The following is a 22,187-nucleotide window of genomic DNA, read 5'->3' as shown; positions in this document are numbered from 1 at the left end:
CTTATAACACTCCCCATATGGTCAATACACAAGAGTAAAGCCATTGTAAAGTGAAGTATAACCGTCATCAATTATTTATTTGTCTCAAGTTGCCCTGTGACAAAACAGGAAACAGGATTGTAGTGTAGTTCCAAAAGCTCCCCCACTACAATATACTGAACAGGAAGTATTTCCAGCAGTCCACCTTATTGCAGGCTATAAACTATACAGCTACTTAAATGCGCATGTTCAGAATCCGACGTCAACATTTTGACGACTAGGGGGGTTTCCCCATTGTTTGTGCGTTGTAGAAGCACTGTGCCGCACCGATACTTGGCGGTACAATGGACTGTTGGGCATCCTTTTAATGTTCCATACAGAGCAATTCCACTGAAATACCGTCCGGCGTCCGCTAGGAGAGGAACGCAATGAGCACATTACCTGCCTGGCGTCAATGCCAAAAGGAGGGCGTGTTCACATCGTCTGCGAATGCTTGGTTCCCTCACACCAGCAACGCTCCAAACTTTTTGCCTGAAAAGCGATATCGTCAAAACACACCTCGCCGCGAGAAGTGCGAGAACGACGCAGTTCAGCAACGGCCTGGGGCAAAAAAACAACAACAACCAGAACCGAGTTCTAGGTTGACATCTTGAGGAGCTCTGCAAACAAACCAGTCTGGAAGTGAAAAAGCTTCTCAAGAGTATCAGACTGGGGGGGGGGGGGGGGGGGGGAACTCAGGGGTGCGAGCGTAGAGAGAACACTGGGATATGTGGGATTGAATCGGTCGTAGTGGGGCTGAGCAATTAACTGAAAATATATCGAAACTGATATTTAGAACCTATAACTGACGTAGTCTTGCTAGTGTAGGTTAATCGAATAATTGAGAAACAGATTTTTTTTTAATGATTTGTTTTTCATTTCTTACACAGAATAATTTCAATCTATGTTTTTGTAATAGACTACGTGAATGTGTCTGATTAACCCATTCTGAACGGGCACCCATTTTGGTGTCAGCATCATGTTATGCTTTAGCTATTGAAAAATAGCAGATCTACAAGCTCATATCGCGCCAGCTTGTAGGTCTGCTATTTTTTGAAAAGTCGAAGAACGACTGACATAGAAACATAGCTTTTTCAGAAAACTGTCAGGATGTAGAAGACATTTTTAGAATCTGATCTCAGGTCAGAATGGGTTAACCACTTGACCCTTAGTTGTACCGAAATGGCACAAAAAGGCGTTGCTTCGGATCGCATTGTGATCTTGTAGATCTGCTATAACCCAACAAAACGTAAACGTGGAGGTCATACTGCCCAGCCCGAGGGTCTAGTGTTGTATAATGTATGGGAGAAGAGAAGGAAGAGATTGTGTCGTGAAACCCCTGAGGTGTAGTTGTAGACCATGCCAGGCAGTAAATGCAGATTTGTTGGGATGCCACAGAGTGAAATTCAGAGCGCTAATTTAACTCTTAAAAGTGCAACATTTAGTGCCCATTTGTCGGAGTGTTTAAGAGTTAAATCATAACCCTTGATTTTTGCTGTGTAGGCGGTCCCAAATTGAGTCCCCCCCCCCCCCCCCCCCCCCCCCCAAAGCCATCTATCCAGACCCAGTAGAGGTTTGGTGTCTGGATATACCGTGGGACTTTCAATCGTTGGCCGTCGTTGAAGCTAGGTCAAGGGTTAGGGGTGAGGACCATGTTGGCATTGGGGGGGGGGGGGCACGTAGAGGGAACCCCACCCCCACCACCCGCTGCCATCCAGGGGGCTTATGACTAGGGCAGGAGGGTGATGATGCGGGGCAGTGGGGGTGGGGCGTTGCTGCATTCAGCGAGAGTCCCCGTTGATGGAGGCGCTGTCCCCTCGAGGCGACGAGGAGCGAGAGAGCCCCCTCTCTGTGCTGCTGTTGTCCGGACCTGAGGAGCCGTTCTGGGCGTGGAGGTGGTGTGGGTGGTGTGGGTGCTGCTGCTGCTGCTGCTGGTGGTGGTGGTGGTGGTCTGCGGGCGCCGACGCCACGGTGGTGGCAGCAGGAGCCGGGGCAGCGGAGGAGGAGGAGGAGGAGGAGGACGAGGAGGACGAGGAGGATGAGGGAGGCGTGGAGGTGGTGGAGGAAGGCCGGGCCTTCTCTTTAAAGTCCGTGATGACGACCGTCAGGTCGCCCACCGTCACCTCCAGGTGCCGGGCGCTGCTCCGGTCGATGTTTTTTAACCGTGGCCTTTTTTAAACGGATCAGAAACACAAACATGTTGGTCAGGTTAACGGTATGTAAACGATGGCTTTCTGATGTCGAAAGCCAGCCACAAAGAACAGGCCTATCACAACAAACGGACTAATTAATACAAGCGCATTGTGATTGTTGCCTTTTCTATTTCAAAACATAAACAGTCTGTGCTCATTGTGCTTTGATGGATTCCAAATGCTACCGTCAAAGAGCATCATCAAATGACTACTTTTCATCTGAATCCCAGGAACGACACCTCCCCAGAGCCATGGCAAGAGAGTGGCAACAACTCTAATCACTCCAAAATACTTTTTTTCTTTTTTTTTACAGCAATGGCAGATCATGGAGCCTCTCATTTGTTATCGTAAGTCAGTGACTTGCAGCAGAATAGTCTGCGATACACTTTTAACCCATTCTGACCTGAGATCAGATTCTAAAAATGTCAGTCGTTCTTCGATTCTTCAAAAATAGCAGACCTACAAGCTCGTATCGCGCCACTCGGTGGCGCGATATGAGCTTGTAGATCTGCTATTTTTCAATAGCTAAAACATAACATGATGCCAACACCAAAATGGGTGCCCGGTCAGAATGGGTTAAAAGATGAGATGTTTAAATATCATCGCATCTGACTCATTTTAACATGTCACTGGAACTATCGGACATCTACGTGAATCACAGGACGATTGAGCATTGTGGACATCAGTTGTCAACCCTCTCTCTCCTCTCTTATTTGTACGTCTCTTAAATGTTCTGATGAGTTGAAAATGGACCCTGTTGTAAACAAGCGTAATGCGTTATCACGGTGTCGTCCACAGTAACCGTTCTTGTATTGACCTGTGCTTTCGTTTGAAATGTACCCATTTCGGCATGCAGTGAAATAAAATGTTCAATCAATCACTCCTCCTTACATCACTCTGCTTCTCCCCTCACCTCTTGAAGGAACAATCCACCTTTGTTTTTGACCCTATCTCTCATATGTCGGTCCTCACAACATTAATGGTGGGGATTTATTTTCGTAATTAATTCAATAACCACACAGCTACTATTTTAGCATGCTAACGTTCCAGGAAGAAGGAGGCTGTAGTTTCCATTAACTTGAAATCCGATATACAAACGGGTCGTGGTGTTTGGTGCGACACACAACCGCCCCCAAATCGGGTACTACAAGTTAATTCCTTCATTCATTGCATTATATATATCCCCATAATGTCCCCTTTCATCCTCCAGTCAATAGCATGGTTACCTCATCTTTTTGTGGTTGCTGTTCTTCTTAAGCGCGGGCTCTCTGTCGCTCTTCTCTCTCTCCGGTCTCTCCTTCTTCTCCTTCTTGGGCTGTGTGGGCGATGCAAACTGCTGCGTGGCCTGCTGCTGGGACACCAGCTGAGAGACTGGACGCGGCTTCCTGAGAGACGGGGAGAGAGGGGGGTGGGGGGGGGGGGGGGGGGGGGGGTGTAAGAGGTCAGAAAGCAAGAGAATAAAGAAAGAGCCAGGGTGGAAGTGAGGGGAGATATGTATGGCGAAATTGAATGAGAGTGAAACGGAGGGGTGGGGGGCAAGTGGTGGAAATCAGGCCGTGGAGAGAGAGAGAGAGCGAGGGAGAGGGGAAGAGGGAGAGAGAGACAAGTGGGACAGAGGGGGAGAGGAAGCAAGTCAGTTAAAGGTGAGTGTGATCAACAGAGCGATACACAAAGCCAGCGAAAGAGAGGGTGGATAAAAAGGAGGGTCAGAGATGTTCAACACCAGAGAGAGAGAGAGAGAGAGAGAGAGAGAGAGAGAGAGAGAGAGAGAGAGGGGGGGGGGGGTGAAAGCAGAGAAGGGGGAGATGAACGAGACGGTTAATGAGATGGAGCGTATATAGCTTTATGCTATAGCATACAGCTGTAATCAAAGCCCCAATAAACCCCTGCCAAAGCTGTTTAGGGGCCTGGCTGTTGGGAAGGCCTCTCACCAGCCTGATTATAGTTTTGTTGTATGCCAGTGTCTCGTGGCGGACATATTAGACCTAAAAGTTCACAAACTTGTAAAGCTGCTATTATAATAGGCTACACATTATTAAGCATTAACGACACACATACTTGTATTCACAATGCAACTCACTGCTCAGGCGTATACCTGGTGCATACTCGGGTGTATGTATACCTGCCTGGGCTTGATTCAACTATTGATAGGAAACCATACTGACACAACAATGACAGCATTGGCGCGGACAGAGAGGTAGAGCATTTCTCATTTACATTCTTGGCAAAGAAGCTCTCGCACTACAATATGTTACAGAGGACAAAATAATGTCACACATTTCCCAAATGCCACTTAAAGAATCCAGGATCCAAAACGTTTTTTTTTTTTTTTTGGATCATAACCATTTTTCTGTTCCCGACCCATACTTGGACCATCTGGACACAAAATGATGGTGGATGTACCGAGGTAAACATACATTATGTGGACATAATATCTGGACACAAAATGATGGTGGATGTACCGAGGTAAACATACATTATGTGGACATAATATCTGGACACAAAATGATGGTGGATGTACCGAGGTAAACATACATTATGTGCCAGTAGTAGAGAGACGATGCACTACGAACAAATCCATTCTACTGAAGATGACCTCCATGAAGACATAGCTAATACACACACACACACACACACACACACACACACACACACACACACACACACACACACACACACACACGTGTGTGTGTGTGTGGTACATTTCTGTTTGACTGTACCCTGTACTGATTACATTTCTGTCTGACTGTACCCTGTACTGATTACATTTCTGTTTGACTGTACCCTGTACTGATTACATTTCTGTTTGACTGTACCCTGTACTGATTACATTTCTGCCAATAAAGTATTCAATCCAATCAATCACAAACATCCTTTGTTGTTTGATTCTAAATGCATTTCATTGCATTTTGTTGTGATCAAAACGTTTTGATATATGAAGTGAAAATAGTATTTCATGATCACTGTCTTGTCAACTTGATTCTCTGCAACATTACAGCTTTGTACGTGAAGAACACAACAGGGCAGCAGAGCTAAATAATACGGTGTGGTGTAACTGTAATCACACTACTTTCTGGTCATAATAATAATAGCAGCAGTTAACGTTTCAAATGGCAGGTGTCTCCAATGGTAATGTGTTGGAATGTTCTGTATTCCTAACCGTCACTTTCCTATTCTCCATGAGCTCATTTTCCCTTAAAGATTCATAAAAATCATGCATTATTCAACTGTTTGCCATGCATGAGGGGTGTGTGAGCATATCTGGAAATGTGTGTGTGTGTGTGTGTGACTGTGACTGTGACTGTGTGTGTGTGTGTGTGTGTGTGTGTGTGTGTGTGTGTGTGTGTGTGTGAAAGGGATGGCATGTTTAACACTCAGTATTTGCATGGGAGCTGTGTGTGTGTGCATATCTTCCCCAAGGATATTGTGTGTGTGTTGGCGACTTGGCGCTGTGCGGATTTCCTCTGACTGTGGCTGCCACTGTTAGAGTTTAGATGCCATTGTTGTGCTGAAGAAGCCATCTGTTGAGGGACCACAGATCCTGCACCTGACTGTGGACAAATATTTGCACACACACACACACACACACACACACACACACACACACACACACACACACACACACGACGCGTGCACCCACATACAGTACTGGAGCCCAACTGATAAATCAGTTCATCCAGTATATACTTTCAGTTTAGCCTATTTTAACCCATTCTGACCTGAGATCAGATTAAAAAAATGTCTATTACATCCTGACAGTTTCATTATTAACCCATTCTGACCTGAGATCAGATTTAAAAAAATGTCAGTCGTTCGATTGTTCAAAAATAGCAGACCTACAAGCTCGTATCGCGCCACTCGGTGGCGCGATATGAGCTTGTAGATCTGCTATTTTTCAATAGATAAAGCATAACATGATGCTAACACCAAAATGGGTGCCCGGTCAGAATGGGTTAATCACTTTCAACGCTTTTTTTAGGCAAACAAAATATATATATATAATTATTGTATAATTAAGGTTAAATGTTCTTTTCAGACATTGAAGGTTAGTTTTTAGGATTATCATTATTTCAGTTTGCTCATACCGACATAGAAACTTTAATACAATCTACGATTTTCTAATTCATTTTTAAGATTTTGCAAAATATCGGTCAACATCAGGCAATTGGTGGTCTAGGTCGGACTCTCCAAAATGTGGTAATTCTATCTTAAAGGAGAATTCCATGCTAGAATGCTTTCTTACCTTTCTTTGTAGTCGTTACGTCCCCACCAAAGGGGTCCAGGTGTTTTTTTGTGCAAAAACTCCTTATTGGCTATTTCCCCTACCATAGGCGCTCAATGAATTGCATTGAATTGAATGGGGCTATGGGGTGTTGTGCTAATTTGCTTATTTCCATCGAAATAAGTAGTAAACTGTGCCGCTTGGGATATTATTTACATTATGAAGAGAGGATATATACAAAAACATATAATTTTGAGCGATGGAAATAAGTGAATTAGCACAACACCCCATAGCCCCATTCAATTCAATGCAATTCATTTAAGGCTTATGGTAGGGAAATAGCCAATAAGGAGCTTTTGCACAAAATAACACCTGGACCTCTTTGGTGGGGACGTAACAACTACAAATAAAGAGAAGAAAGCCTTTTAGCATGGAATTCTCCTTTAACACAGGCTCAAACGTCATACATGCGCTTTATACATGTATTCATGCACACATCCAGCAGTGGAGGCCTGAAGCCAAGGCATGGTTGGAGTGCTGACTTCACCTTCATGGCGAGCAGGAGAGAATCTGTTGTTTTGTAATTTGTTATGGTCCCTATTTGCTGTCACGTTAGACTGTGTTTATCCCATTCTGACCTGAGATCAGATTCTATACGAGGTTTCCACTGGACACACACTGGTCTGATTAACCCATTCTGACCTGAGATCAGATTCTAGAAATGTCAGTCGCTCTTCCATTTTTCAAAAATAGCAGACCTACAAGCTCGTATCGCGCCACTCGGTGGCGCGATATGAGCTTGTAGATCTGCTATTTTTCAATAGCTAAAGCATAACATGATGCCGACACCAAAATGGGTGCCCGGTCAGAATGGGTTATTACACGGAGAGGAGTTTGATTAATGTTAGCAAACACTTCCATTTGTGTCTGTGTCCCTGTGATGGATAAACGCTTCCTAAATTTACCAGCCCATTTGCATCAGCCCCAAATTAGATTTTCACAATGACTTTGCATGTTTACCATTTTAATGGCTACATAACGGATCGACCTATTTAGTGCTTTACAGATTTAATAAATTTACATCATTATTTAGTGTGTTGTTAAATGAGCGAAGCACTTTGCGAAAACTCCCCGGACAAAATAAAGCACTCCATAACTATGGACGTTTTTCAATGCCCAAGAGCTTACAAGAAACAGTTCCACCCATCTGACAGAGGTGTCATTGAGCAATGTCGTCGCCCACCCCCCCCTCCATTGAAGTGTTCTTGTCTCGTGATACTTTGCCTCTGGGACTATATCACATCTCATTTTCTCATTTCCTCGGAGGATATACAACAGCTGTGTCTGCTATAGCCTGACTGCTGTCTTCTTCTGAGGGGCAAAGGCATTGTTTAACCCATTCTGACCGGGCACCCATTTTTGGTGTCGGCATCATGTTATGCTTTAGCTATTTAAAAAAAGAGCAGATCTACAAGCTCATATCGCGCCACCGAGTGGCGCGATACGAGCTTGTAGGTCTGCTATTTTTTGAAAAATCGAAGACACTTTTAGAATCTGATCTCAGGTCAGAATGGGTTAATAATGAAACTGTCAGGATGTAATAGACATTTTTAGAATCTGATCTCAGTTCAGAATCGGTTAAATATTCCGTTGTGACCTAAATTGGGGGCCCACCAAGCATCAAAGAGACTTTGTTTTAGTCTTGAGGGTTTTTTTCCTTCCCCCTCTCTTTACGTTATCTCTCTTTTTACAGTATACTATACTGTACAGTCTCGCTACTAGCGAGGCCAAAGCAAGATGCAAATGGATCTCTTGGCCTACATAAACGGGCTGGTACGGCATGGGGAAACAGTGAGATCCTCTCTCTAATCTGTCTGTCTTGTCAGCGCGACGAGGAAAGCCAGAGGAACTGCTGACACTTTGATAAAAAAGAGAGATGCCTCCCCCTGGGTCGACTCTCAGTGTTCTTCTTGGCATAAGTAATTTGCAACTCTTGCTGGTCTTACTCGAACACTTTTCATGACGATAGGGCGGCCTATCCTAATCCTGATTTATACTAGGGATGCACCGATCCGATACTCGTATCGGAGATCGGCGCCGATCCAGGCTAAAATCTAGATCGGGTATCGGATCGGTGGCCGATCCATTATCCGATCCGATCCGATAATTATGTGTAATTACTAATTACAGTATGAAAACAACTCTACCTCCTCTGTGACACAGCAGTGTAGTATTGACAGAATAACATGTGGAATGCAGCCGGGCTAGCCTGCGCACACATTAACCTGGTCTAATTGTTGCACAGTTATTTAATAAATAATTCAGTGCATTTATATCTGTGCTTGTTACATTTTGTTTTACAAAGTTGGGAAAGTAATGTTTAAGTCAAGCCTTGATGTTGCCTTACACAAAATAATGATTCCAGACTCCACACAGCTTAATAGGTTATTACGTTTCTTTGTGGGGGGTATCGGATCGGTACTCTGTATCGGCAGATACTGGACCCCCATGTATCGAAATCGGTATCGAATGCCAAAAAGCCGGATCGGTGCATCCCTAATTTATACTCAGTTGCACCCTGCCTCAGTGAGGCCTGCGTACAAAAACACAAACACTAGTGAACGGCGCGCCATGCGGCCTTGACACCAATGGAAGCAGCTCTCAGACACTGAAAAGGTTTTTACATCTGGTTAGCATTCATTCCATTTTACTTATTATTATTAACATTTGATTCGTTCACGCTTTACCTCTCCAGGGGAAGGTCAACCGAGCGCAGATGCTCTTTAACCATTCTGAACGGGCACCCATTTTGGTGTCGGCATCGTGTTATGCTTTAGCTATTGAAAAACAGCAGATCTACAAGCTCGTATCGCGCCACCGAGTGGCGCGATACGAGCTTGTAGGTCTGCTATTTTTTGAAAAAATCGAAGAACGACTGACATTTTTTTTAAATCTGATCTCAGGTCAGAATGGGTTTAATCAGACCAGTGTGTGTCCAGTGGAAACCCTCGTATGAATCTGATCTCAGGTCAGAATGGGTTAAAAGCGAGACCTTGCTTCACGCCCACAAAGATCTGTATTCACACACACACCCACAAGCTCACTGCGAACCATTCCTAAAGCCTGGTGGTGAGTAAATTGAAGTAATGAGTGCTGCCACGTGTGCCGAGTGCCTCCTCCTTGGCAATACTATGACAACCTCCTCGGAAACTATTATCCGCTCAAGGTGAAATGTCCAGTGTGTGTGGCCGTCCACTCTGCGCAAGAGAAACAGCTTCTCTTGTGCAGAGAGCTGTAAGTGGACCACACAAACGGACTCGCTCACACTGACCTGCTTTGCACCTTTTAAATATTTTATAACGTAGGGCACCAGGGTGTCTCAATTAACCCATTCTGACCTGAGATCAGATTCTAAAAATGTCAGTCGTTCAATTTTTAAAAAATAGCAGACCTACAAGCTTGTATCGCGCCACTCGGTGGCGCGATACGAGCTTGTAGATCTGCTATTTTTCAATAGCTAAAGCATAACATGATGCCGACACCAAAACGGGTGCCCGGTCAGAATGGGTTAAGTTAGTGCACGTCTCGTACAAAATTGACACAAACCTAACTGCTACTGCAACATCAAACATGTTGTACGACAGCTCCTCGCATTTCCATCTCTCCCTACTCCCTCTACTGAAGCACAAATGCCTATGGAAAATGAATACAACCATTTGAAAACGTCCTCTCTTTTATTAGCCGTGTAAATGTGAATTTATCAACAAGAAGGTGCAACGGTGACTCAACTATGCACACCTCTAGCTGCCTTTGTTTGACTCAAACTGAAGTATGGCAACGCACATTTTGTACACAACGTCTATCTAATGTATTGTAATGAATTAGATATGTAGCGAGAGAGACAAGATGATATGCGAGCAGTGAACCTAAACAGAGACGGCCCTGTTAACTCAATCAAACGGTTATTATCCGAGCACTTAGGGCTTCTAGTGCTGGACACTGTGTGTGTGTGTGTGTGTGTGTGTGTGTGTGTGTGTGTGTGTGTGTGTCTGGATGTAATTTGTGTTTGTGTGTGAAACCTAGACGTTTAGGATAGAGAGAGAAAAGAGTGTGTGTGCGCACCGTGTGTGTGTATGTGCATCCACGCAATGTTTTTCTGTTCCAGTTTGAGTATTGATTCCAGCAGGGGTTTCTCAGTGTCTAATGCGCTGCACTGTTCTGTCTGACATTAATACCGTAATTTGGGGCTGAGCTTTGGTGCGGGCGGCACGATCGATCGCAGATCCACTCACCCCATCCTTTTTACTTTACTGCAGCTAATGGGAGTCCCACGCTGGGAAATTAGCATGTTATGAGGAGGACTTAATCCATTCTGACCTGGGATCAGATTCATACGAGGTTTCCACTGGACACACACTGGTCTGATTAACCCATTCTGACCTGAGATCAGATTCTAAAAAATGTCAGTCGTTCTTCGATTTTTCAAAAAATAGCAGACCTACAAGCTCGTATCGCGCCACTCGGTGGCGCGATATGAGCTTGTAGATCTGCTATTTTTCAATAGCTAAAGCATAACATGATGCTAACACCAAAATGGGTGCCCGTTCAGAATGGGTTAAGCATACTGGGTGTCTGTTCTTGATTGCGTACAATCATTTTGGGGATATAAAACAAAGGCAACATTTAGCTAAGAAGAAGGTTTGCCCATTTGAAACCATTGCTGGCAATGTGCCAATAGATCAAAGGCTTTCTATATAACTCATCATTTTAATTTCACAAAAGCATCGATAACAGATGTTTCCAATCATCACTGCCGTTTCTGGAACCACCAAAAGCACGAACGCATTTGGAAACATTGCAAGAAAATACACATTGCTCATATTCATTTACCACATTAACCCTGGTGTCAATTTATATATATATATATATATATATATATTTAACCCATTCTGACCGGGCACCCATTTTCGTGTTGGCATCATGTTATGCTTTAGCTATTGAAAAATAGCAGATCTACAAGCTCATATCGCGCCACCAAGTGGCCCGATACGAGCTTGTAGGTCTGCTATTTTTGAAAAAAATCGAAGAACGACTGACATTTTTTTAATCTGATCTCAGGTCAGAATGGGTTCGTCAGACCAGCGTGTGTCCAGTGGAAACCTCGTATGAATCTGATCTCAGGTCAGAATGTTATATATAAGAAAAGCTCACAACGCATTGCGACCTTCTGGATCTGTTATTTTCGGGAACTGAGTGGCATTATTCTCACCATTCAACTACATACTGTAAGTATATAGGGCTTACGTCATGGTTAATGCCCTCCTTACAGCCACTATCTCATCTCCCCCCACATTGAGAATACTTTGTGATAAGATATAGGGGTTGCAACAGTTAATTGAACTAAGCGATTTTGTCTTTTACAAAAATCACACCCATATGAACTGAATGGCGCAGCTCTGTGTGGGGGACGGGGGGTCCCCGGAACATCCAGAGGAATGTGACCAGGGGGCCGGGGGCCGTTTTTACGGCGAGCCACCCTGCGGTCCGAAACGGTTGAGAAATGACAGAGTTACCGTGTGGCTGTACTGTTACTCTACTGTACTGTACTGTACTGTCACACCCGAAATCATCATATATACATATATGGGGTGTTCAAACTGTTGCCTCCCTACACCGTTCCTCTGGGTGGGGGTGTGTTCAGACTGCCTCCCTACACCGTTCCTCTGGGTGGGGGGGGGGGGGGTGTTCAGACAGTTTCCTCCCTACACCGTTCCTCTGGGTGGGGGGGGGGGGGTGTTCAGACAGTTTCCTCCCTACACCGTTCCTCTGGGTGGGGGGGGGGGGGGTGTTCAGACAGTTTCCTCCCTACACCGTTCCTCTGGGTGGGGGGGGGGGGGGTGTTCAGACAGTTTCCTCCCTACACCGTTCCTCTGGGTGGGGGGGGGGGGGTGTTCAGACAGTTTCCTCCCTACACCGTTCCTCTGGGTGGGGGGGGGGGGGGTGTTCAGACAGTTTCCTCCCTACACCGTTCCTCTGGGTGGGGGGGGGGGGGTGTTCAGACAGTTTCCTCCCTACACCGTTCCTCTGGGTGGGGGGGGGGGGGTGTTCAGACAGTTTCCTCCCTACACCGTTCCTCTGGGTGGGGGTGTGTTCAGACTGCCTCCCTACACCGTTCCTCTGGGTGGGGGGGGGGGGGGTGTTCAGACAGTTTCCTCCCTACACCGTTCCTCTGGGTGGGGGGGGTGTGTGTGTGTGTGGGGGGGGGGGGGAGGGGGGGGTGTTCAGAGCTACAAAATGCTGCCACAGATACCTCACTCACACTTTAAGTGAGTGGGAGAGAGAACTCTGTTTGACCCCTTCCCAAGACACTCACAAGCAGGCAGGCGCACACACACACACACACACACACACACACACACATACACACACACACACACACACACACACACACACACACACACACACACACACACACACACACACACACGGGACCCATTGGCACTCAGACAGAGGCGGAACCGTCTTTCTTCTGCATACACACACACACACACATACTTACACTTACATCCCTTTCCCTCTGCCGCCTCCTTTTACACACAAAACTCACATCCCCAATGCTCACGGCTCACACACACACAAACACACACACACACACACACACACTCACATCCCCAATGCTCACGGCTCACACACACACACACACACACATCTCCCCTCGTCCTCTGCGTCTCCCTGTGTCCCCATACACTCGCTGACCTTACACGCTTTCATCCAGGCGCTCAAAATCTGAGAAAACAGTCAAAACTCGCCATTAGTGGCGGCCCCTAGAGGCCATGTTGTACCACACACCGCACTAACAACACCAAAGTGGTATGAGTGGGTTTTATGAGGAACACAATGGATGCAATGCTGTGACTATTGTGACTTTATTGTGTCATCCGTTCTGCTCTCATGGCAGTGAAGACAACACATCGGCAAAGGCTGGATGCTGTTGAGAAGGACCCATTCTGACCGGGCACCCATTTTGGTGTCAGCATCATGTTATGCTTTAGCTATTTTTGAAAAATCGAAGAACGACTGACATTTTTAGAATCTGATCTCAGGTCAGAATGGGTTAATCAGACCAGTGTGTGTCCATTGGAAACCTCGTATGAATCTGATCTCAGGTGAGAATGGGTTAACCGTCTCCAAACTTTTTATGTTTTGTTTTTGGCCAATCAGTTTCTGAGCCTATGATTGATATCCTGTATCGTTAATTGTGGGCTCGCTCAGGCGAGCATAATGTTAAGTTTCTTTTCTCCACATTATTCTCTCCGTTTTTTGTGCGAGTTGTGAGAGGTCTACTGCACTATTGTTATGTTATGTGTTCCTAATGCGGCTATAATAATAACTGTGTTGCCTTTCAGGAATTCTATGTCAGCTACTGTAGGTCAGGAGTTGGAAGGGGGGGTGCACGGCCATAAACAAACACTGCTTTCTAAAGCAACGATGACTTTGATTTCCTTTGTTTTAACCAAATAAATAAATAGCTTACCCTACCTTTTAACCTTCAGTATTTCTTACAGTGTAGTTAGTGATTGTAGCCATAAAGGTTCTGCTGGCGATAGTTTCAGCATTAACAGCTTCAGTGGTTGATGGATGGAGGACTGTGTGACTGCATGGATGGAGGACTGACTGTGTGACTGCATGGATGGCTTGGCTAGACTGCCACCTTTCCGCCACAGTGGACAAATGGGTCATCAGTAACGCCATCGCTGGTCGTGACTCAGCAATTAACACGGTGTGTGAGGATGTGTGTGTGTGTGTGTGTGTTTGTGTGTGCTTGACAAAGTGATAAGGAAAGTAGACACGAGAATGTGTCTGCCTCTTTCTCTCTCTCTCTCTCACTTAACCCGCCGCCATTAATTAATAGCGTATTGCCAAGGTTTTATCGCGCGTAACACTTACTTTGAAGTAGGGATGCACCGATCCGGCTTTTTGGCATTCGATACCGATTTCGATACATGGGGGTCCAGTATCTGCCGATACAGAGTACCGATCCGATACCCCCCACAAAGAAACGTAATAACCTATTAAGCTGTATGCCTCACTGTGTGGAGTCTGGAATCATTATTTTGTGTAAGGCAACATCAAGGCTTGACTTAAACATTACTTTCCCAACTTTGTAAAACAAAATGTAACAAACACAGATATAAATGCACTGAATTATTTATTAAATAACTGTGCAACAATTAGACCAGGTTAATGTGTGCGCAGGCTAGCCTGGCTGCATTCCACATGTTATACTGTCAATACTACACTGCTGTGTCACAGAGGAGGTAGTTGTTTTCATACCGTAATTACACATGATTATCGGATCGGATCGGATAATGGATCGGCCACCGATCCGATACCCGATCTAGAATTTTAGCCTGGATCGGCGCCGATCTCCGATACGAGTATCGGATCGGTGCATCGCTACTTTGAAGAGCCAAATATCCGTAATCACATGTTACAGTGACAAACTGCCGTGTGTGTTTGGTGTTCTCTCAGTCAGTCAGTGGTGGAAAAACGCGAGTATCACAGCGCCTGCTACAGGCCGTTGAAAACGCTTGTCTGGGCCAGAAACTGCCCCCTCAATGTCGTTTCTGAGATACAGGGCTTTGAATGCAGGGCTTAGAATGGAAGTGGATACGTGCGCATTTTCAAAATGGCCGCGGGCGGCCACTGTCATACTTGGTGTTGTTGTGTTAGCAAACGGTGGCTAACGATACAAATCTGATCAAAACATGTAAACCTTGGAACGCGAGAAAGCCGCGTTTGGCAGGCTGGGGTACTAATTTAACCCTCCGTGTTCACCGGTTTTGGCATACATGTATACTACATGTCAAGTATTTTTCTCCCTCCCCACAAAAAATACTGTTCCTTCATATTATTCGAAAAATGCGACACTCTTGTACGACGAAGTAGGGCATTGATTTACGGGAACAAAAAAACTTTAAAAGTTGGACTACCTCCAAACAGACCTTGATTTGACTGTACCTTCCAGTTAGTTGATGTGTTCTATGTTCCTTTCTTCTCTATTCTGTCTTTCCCTATTCTAACTCTTCCTGTAACTGCAAATGTTGAGAGCTTTTAGCACTGCTAAAAAAATAAGAAGTTGTTCACCTACTATTGACAATAAAGTCTAAATGACATCAGGGCTGGATGGTGTGATTGAAACTCAACACATTTTAATAGTTTTCTTTTCTCTTGCTGTTTGCTCCGTCAGTAATGGGAGTGGTGAGCTTAAACTGTTAGGGAGGGTCCGAAAGCACAAAACTGTAAAGGAAAGGGGAGTCAGGGACGTTATCCCGTCTTATTGCCGTCTTTGTAATGGATGCCACGGGCGTTAACCCATTCTGACCTGAGATCAGATTCATACGAGGTTTCCAACTGGACACACACTGGTCTGATTGACCCATTCTGACCTGAGATCAGATTCTAAAAATGTCAGTCGTTTTCTTTTTTTTTTCAAAAATAGCAGACCTACAAGCTCGTATCGCGCCACTCGGTGGCGCGATATGAGCTTGTAGATCTGCTATTTTTCAATAGCTAAAGCATAACATGATGCCAACACCAAAATGGGTGCCCGGTCAGAATGGGTTAAGACGTCCTCCCTTGGGAATAAAATATATATATATATATTTTGAAAATTCCTCTAATCTGGTGTACAGGTGATGACATGCACATTACATGCATAATAGAATTACAAATTCTTTCTTTCTTTATAATGGGAGAATTGGCACTCAGAGCCTAAACTGGTGACCACCAGGTGGCGCTGAAAGAGTTTAATCAAACAAAAACATGACTTTCGTGGGAGTGGGTATTTAACTGTCTGTATGTGTGTGTGCACTGTGTTATCCTGTGGGCGCTATAAGCCCTATGCATGCAGAAAGATGGAAAAAGTGTGTGTGTGTGTGTGTGTGTGTGTGTGTGTGTGTGTGTGTGTGTGTGTGTGTGTGTGTGTGTGTGTGTGTGTGTGTGTGTGTGTGTGTGTGTGTGTGTGTGTGTGTGTGTGTGTGTGTGTGTGTGCGCAATATAGACACACACAGTGACTGTTGACAGAATATGAATGAGCTCTCGTCTCTCATTACACGTCTCCATACGATGACATCACCACCACTTGAGAAATGTGACACCTACTCTGACCAAAAATAATTATAAATGATCAAATGCAAAGAGACGCAACAAACCGGTGTTCTCATCAAAGCGTTAATACATGATGCAAGCACCGGGTGAACAAACTGACATTGCGTTTATGAAACTGGATCATCTGCATTGTGCAACATGATTCAACATATTATTTTTTGTATCTTCCATCATGATGGGTGTTACTGATGGGAACTGCCCATAGATCCGAAGTCCCGTTAGTCCGAACATGCACTGCTCCCGTGCTCGCGGTTAGGTTTAGGTTTGCTCCCGTGCTTGCGGTTAGGTTTAGGTTTAGGTCTGCTCCCGTGCTTGCGGTTAGGTTTAGGTTTGCTCCCGTGCTTGCGGTTAGGTTTAGGTTTGCTCCCGTGCTTGCGGTTAGGTTTAGGTTTGCTCCCGTGCTTGCGGTTAGGTTTAGGTTTGCTCCCCTGCTTGCGGTTAGGTTTAGGTTTGCTCCCCTGCTTGCGGTTAGGTTTAGGTTTGCTCCCCTGCTTGCGGTTAGGTTTAGGTTTGCTCCCGTGCTTGCGGTTAGGTTTAGGTTAGCTCCCGTGCTCGCGGTTAGGTTTAGGTCTGCTCCCGTGCTCGCGGTTAGGTTTAGGTTAGCTCCCGTGCTTGCGGTTAGGTTTAGGTCTGCTCCCGTGCTCGCGGTTAGGTTTAGGTTAGCTCCCGTGCTTGCGGTTAGGTTTAGGTCTGCTCCCGTGCTCGCGGTTAGGTTTAGGTTAGCTCCCGTGCTCGCGGTTAGGTTTAGGTTAGCTCCCGTGCTTGCGGTTAGGTTTAGGTTTGCTCCCGTGCTTGCGGTTAGGTTTAGGTTTGCTCCCGTGCTCGCGGTTAAGTTTAGGTTTGCTCCCGTGCTCGCGGTTAAGTTTAGGTTTGCTCCTGTGCTCGCGGTTAGGTTTAGGTTTGCTCCCGTGCTTGCGGTTAGGTTTAGGTTTGCTCCCGTGCTTGCGGTTAGGTTTAGGTTTGCTCCCGTGCTTGCGGTTAGGTTTAGGTTTGCTCCCGTGCTTGCGGTTAGGTTTAGGTTTGCTTGCGGTTAGGTTTAGGTTTGCTCCCGTGTTGCTTGCGGTTAGGTTTAGGTTTGCTCCCGTGCTCGCGGTTAGGTTTAGGTCTGCTCCCGTGCTCGCGGTTAGGTTTAGGTTAGCTCCCCTGCTTGCGGTTAGGTTTAGGTTAGCTCCCGTGCTTGCGGTTAGGTTTAGGTTTGCTCCCGTGCTTGCGGTTAGGTTTAGGTTTGCTCCCGTGCTTGCGGTTAGGTTTAGGTTTGCTCCCCTGCTTGCGGTTAGGTTTAGGTTTGCTCCCCTGCTTGCGGTTAGGTTTAGGTTTGCTCCCCTGCTTGCGGTTAGGTTTAGGTTTGCTCCCGTGCTTGCGGTTAGGTTTAGGTTTGCTCCCCTGCTTGCGGTTAGGTTTAGGTTTGCTCCCCTGCTTGCGGTTAGGTTTAGGTTTGCTCCCCTGCTTGCGGTTAGGTCTAGGTTTGCTCCCGTGCTTGCGGTTAGGTTTAGGTCTGCTCCCGTGCTCGCGGTTAGGTTTAGGTTAGCTCCCGTGCTTGCGGTTAGGTTTAGGTCTGCTCCCGTGCTCGCGGTTAGGTTTAGGTTAGCTCCCGTGCTTGCGGTTAGGTTTAGGTCTGCTCCCGTGCTCGCGGTTAGGTTTAGGTTAGCTCCCGTGCTCGCGGTTAGGTTTAGGTTAGCTCCCGTGCTTGCGGTTAGGTTTAGGTTTGCTCCCGTGCTTGCGGTTAGGTTTAGGTTTGCTCCCGTGCTCGCGGTTAAGTTTAGGTTTGCTCCCGTGCTCGCGGTTAAGTTTAGGTTTGCTCCTGTGCTCGCGGTTAGGTTTAGGTTTGCTCCCGTGCTTGCGGTTAGGTTTAGGTTTGCTCCCGTGCTTGCGGTTAGGTTTAGGTTTGCTCCCGTGCTTGCGGTTAGGTTTAGGTTTGCTCCCGTGCTTGCGGTTAGGTTTAGGTTTGCTTGCGGTTAGGTTTAGGTTTGCTCCCGTGTTGCTTGCGGTTAGGTTTAGGTTTGCTCCCGTGCTCGCGGTTAGGTTTAGGTCTGCTCCCGTGCTCGCGGTTAGGTTTAGGTTAGCTCCCCTGCTTGCGGTTAGGTTTAGGTTAGCTCCCGTGCTTGCGGTTAGGTTTAGGTTTGCTCCCGTGCTTGCGGTTAGGTTTAGGTTAGCTTGCGGTTAGGTTTAGGTTAGCTCCCGTGCTTGCGGTTAGGTTTAGGTTTGCTTGCGGTTAGGTTTAGGTTAGCTCCCGTGCTTGCGGTTAGGTTTAGGTTAGGGTTAGAGATATAGGGATAGTAATTTCGGAACAATGAACCTTCTGACTAATGACACGTTACCGTTACTGATGCGTTTTACAACAAAAGCACCGTAACGGTGTGTGTGTGTTTAGGGCTAAATATTACATCATTTTTACTGTTCTGCTGTTAAGATGGTTGTGAAAACAGCCTTGTTGGACCTGCAGGGCATGTTCCGTGTGTGTGTGTGTGTGTGTGTGTGTGCCAGGTTTTCTCTCAGCAGACCATAGGCTATGTGTTGCTCCTGGGAGCTCATCCAGGCCAATGATTAATGTCTCCCCTTGCTTGAACATGCTACCGCTGCGTGCGTGTGTGTTTTCCGCATTTACGCATGTGCAGTGTGTGTGTGTGTGTGTGTGTGTGTGTGTGTGAGAGAGAGAGAGAGAGAGAGTGTATGTGAGACAGATGGCTCTCCGTGTCCTGTGGTTTATCACGTCTTCTATCCCATTCTGACCTGAGATCAGATTCATACGAGGTTTCCGCCGGTCACACACTGGTTTGATGGACCCATTCTGACCCGAGATCAGATTCTAAAAAATGTCAGTCGTTCTTCGATTTTTCAAAAAATAGCAGACCTACAAGCTCGTATCGCGCCACTCGGTGGCGCGATATGAGCTTGTAGATCTGCTATTTTTAAATAGCTAAAGCATGACATGATGCCGACACCAAAATGGGTGCCCGTTCAGAATGGGCTATAGTCCACTCAACAGTGTAACACACCACCCAGTACACACACACACACACACACACACACACACACACACACACACACACACACACACACATGCAAAATGATCAGTATGCTGTGCGTCAGTGTCGGTGTAGTAATTACAGTCTCATCACGTAGAAGTATTAATCCCGTGCTATGGTGACATGTTAAGAGCCAGCCTCACTAGTGTCCCTGTTGTACATACAGTACAGTGTACACACACACTCACATTCAGCATTTAGCCCACACAATAGATCCTATACTGTACCCTATAATAATAACCACGTTCAAAAGAAGACCTTGAGAGAATGTGGATATACTCTTGACACTGTATATCTGTGCGAAAAAGCCTGGTTATGCTATTATTCAGTTCTGTGTCTTTAACCCATTCTGACCGGGCACCCATTTTGGTGTTAGCATCATGTTATGCTTTAGCTATTGAAAAATAGCAGATCTACAAGCTCATATCGCGCCACCGAGTGGCGCGATACGAGCTTGTAGGTCTGCTATTTTTGAAAAATCGAAGAGCGACTGACATTTCTAGAATCCGATCTCAGGTCAGAATGGGTTAACCAGACCAGTGGGTGTCCAGTGGAAACCTCGTATGAATCGCCATAGTGCACGCCATAGTACATATGTATAGCATAGTAGTAAATATGTATAGTTTATATGTATAGTGTATGTATAGTTTCATTATATAGATATTCCACTGTTACTTTCTTAGCTTACGCATGTTTCTTGATAAATGTTTTCATGTGATGTATTCCCATGCTTTTGTTCTTGCTTAAATGTAAATCGCTCTGGATTAAGAGCGTCTGCTAAATGCCTAAATTGTAAATTGTAATTGTAATCTGATCTCGGGTCAGAATGGGTTAAAAAAACAGAGGATCTCGGTCCACTTTTCCTGACCATTTGTAAATAATTGCTTGCTTTTATTGACCGCCTCTGCCTGCACGATGATGTCATGTGGCGTGTGTGTCCAACTCATTATAGTATCATGTTATCCTGTGACTTTATACAACATACAACAACTCCCACATGTGCATGCCGTAATAACATTGTTTAACCCATTCTGACCTGAGATCAGATTCATACGAGGTTTCCACTGGACACACACTGGTCTGATTATTAACCCATTCTGACCTGAGATCAGATTCTAAAAAATGTCGTTCTTCGATTTTTTTCAAAAAATAGCAGACCTACAAGCTCGTATCGCGCCACTCGGTGGCGCGATATGAGCTTGTAGATCTGCTATTTTTCAATAGCTTTAAAGCATAACATGATGCTGACACCAAAATGCGTGCCCGTTCAGAATGGGTTAAACAATTTAAAATGTGTATGCAAGTGTGTGCGAGCCCACGCAGGCGTGGGAGTTTGTGTGTGCGTGGGTCTCAGCTTTTATCAGTTGTATAAGGGAGTTGTTTTATCAGTTTGTCCATGGAGGATTTAAACGGTTGGCAACCACAGTCTGTGTAACAGTGTCTTTCTTTCTGTCATGGATTGACTTTGGTTAAGAGCTGTCGTTTGCAAAGTCCTTTGTGTTTCATTTTGTGCTATACATTTTTTTTTATAGCGGGGGAAGGTGTTACTTTTTTTTCAAACGGCAGCGATTTCATTTCGTTATCTTCATGCATGGCTGCACGGGCAATGAATAGTGCACTGTGAAATCTTTAGTGTTCATTTCCCTCTTGTGGAGTGTATAAATGGAACCAATACGGGTCTCTGTGAGTGTATGAATGGACCTCTCTGACTCAGAGAGGGTACAAATTGGACTAAATGGATCCATTTGAACACTTTTGATTTGATTAGATTTTACGGTGTGAGAGGGTCTAGAGATGGCCCATTTTAACCCATTCTGTACGGGAACCCCTTTTGGTGTTTTAAACATTGTTATAATTTAGCTATTGAACGCGCGCTATGAACTTGTAGGTAGAGATGTCACGGTGTCCGGTGATACCGGTGTTACCGGTGGGCGGGCACGCCACCGAGTACATTACTTGCACACCGATAGCACATTTTTTATTTTATTTTTAATACTAGACTATTTATTTTCTCGTGTACCCTATAAAACCCACTCATTTTCGTGTGGCACCCGTGTGCTTATAAGCAGGTTATCAATACTTTAGTCAGATAACAGGTTGTATTATTATTATTATTATTTTTTTTTAAGATATTTTTTGCGGCTTACGCCTTTTATTGATTTTTGAAGGGACAGACAGTAAGCTGACAGGAAACGGGATGACATGCAGTAAAGGCCGTGTCGGGTCCGGGAGTCGAACCCGCGGCACACTGCGACTGGATTACCAGTCCGGTGCCCAGACCGTTACGCTACGGCCTGGGCCATTATTATTATTATTATTATGAAGAGAACAGAAGTGATCTGCAGCAGGCAGAGCGGAGCTGTCTGAAAACACACCAGCATGGTGTCAGATTTCACTTTCGCTTTGGTGACAGGTCTGAGCTGCATTCAGACTTACGGTACGGTGAGCTTATACTTCCACAATGTTTTAGTGCTTTATTTACTCACAATAATAACCTGTAGCAACGGTGCTGCGCTCTCAATTCATCCTGTAATGATTTCCTGTTAGCGTCTTGATCAA

At 45.5% G+C, this 22,187-nt stretch overlaps 1 protein-coding gene across 1 annotated transcript in view; it reads right to left on the bottom strand.

The window, feature by feature from the left end:
- Positions 1-1,204: 1,204 nt before the first annotated feature.
- Positions 1,205-22,187, bottom strand: part of LOC310853538 (YY1-associated factor 2-like) — a 33,725-nt gene continuing 12,742 nt past the window's right edge. The window contains exons 3-4 of the mRNA XM_083757920.1: positions 3,437-3,595; positions 1,205-2,187 (exon numbers count right to left, since the gene is read on the bottom strand). Coding sequence (XP_083614046.1) covers positions 1,800-2,187; positions 3,437-3,595 — 547 coding nt within the window. The 3' untranslated portion in view covers positions 1,205-1,799. The remainder of the gene's footprint in view (positions 2,188-3,436; positions 3,596-22,187) is intronic.

The sequence above is a fragment of the Protomyctophum parallelum genome (assembly GCF_964188405.1).
Source record: "Protomyctophum parallelum genome assembly, chromosome: 22".
Taxonomy (NCBI): Eukaryota; Metazoa; Chordata; class Actinopteri; order Myctophiformes; family Myctophidae; genus Protomyctophum; species Protomyctophum parallelum.
Note: the sequence above shows the minus strand (reverse complement) of the source record. Positions and strands in the feature narration are given on the sequence as shown.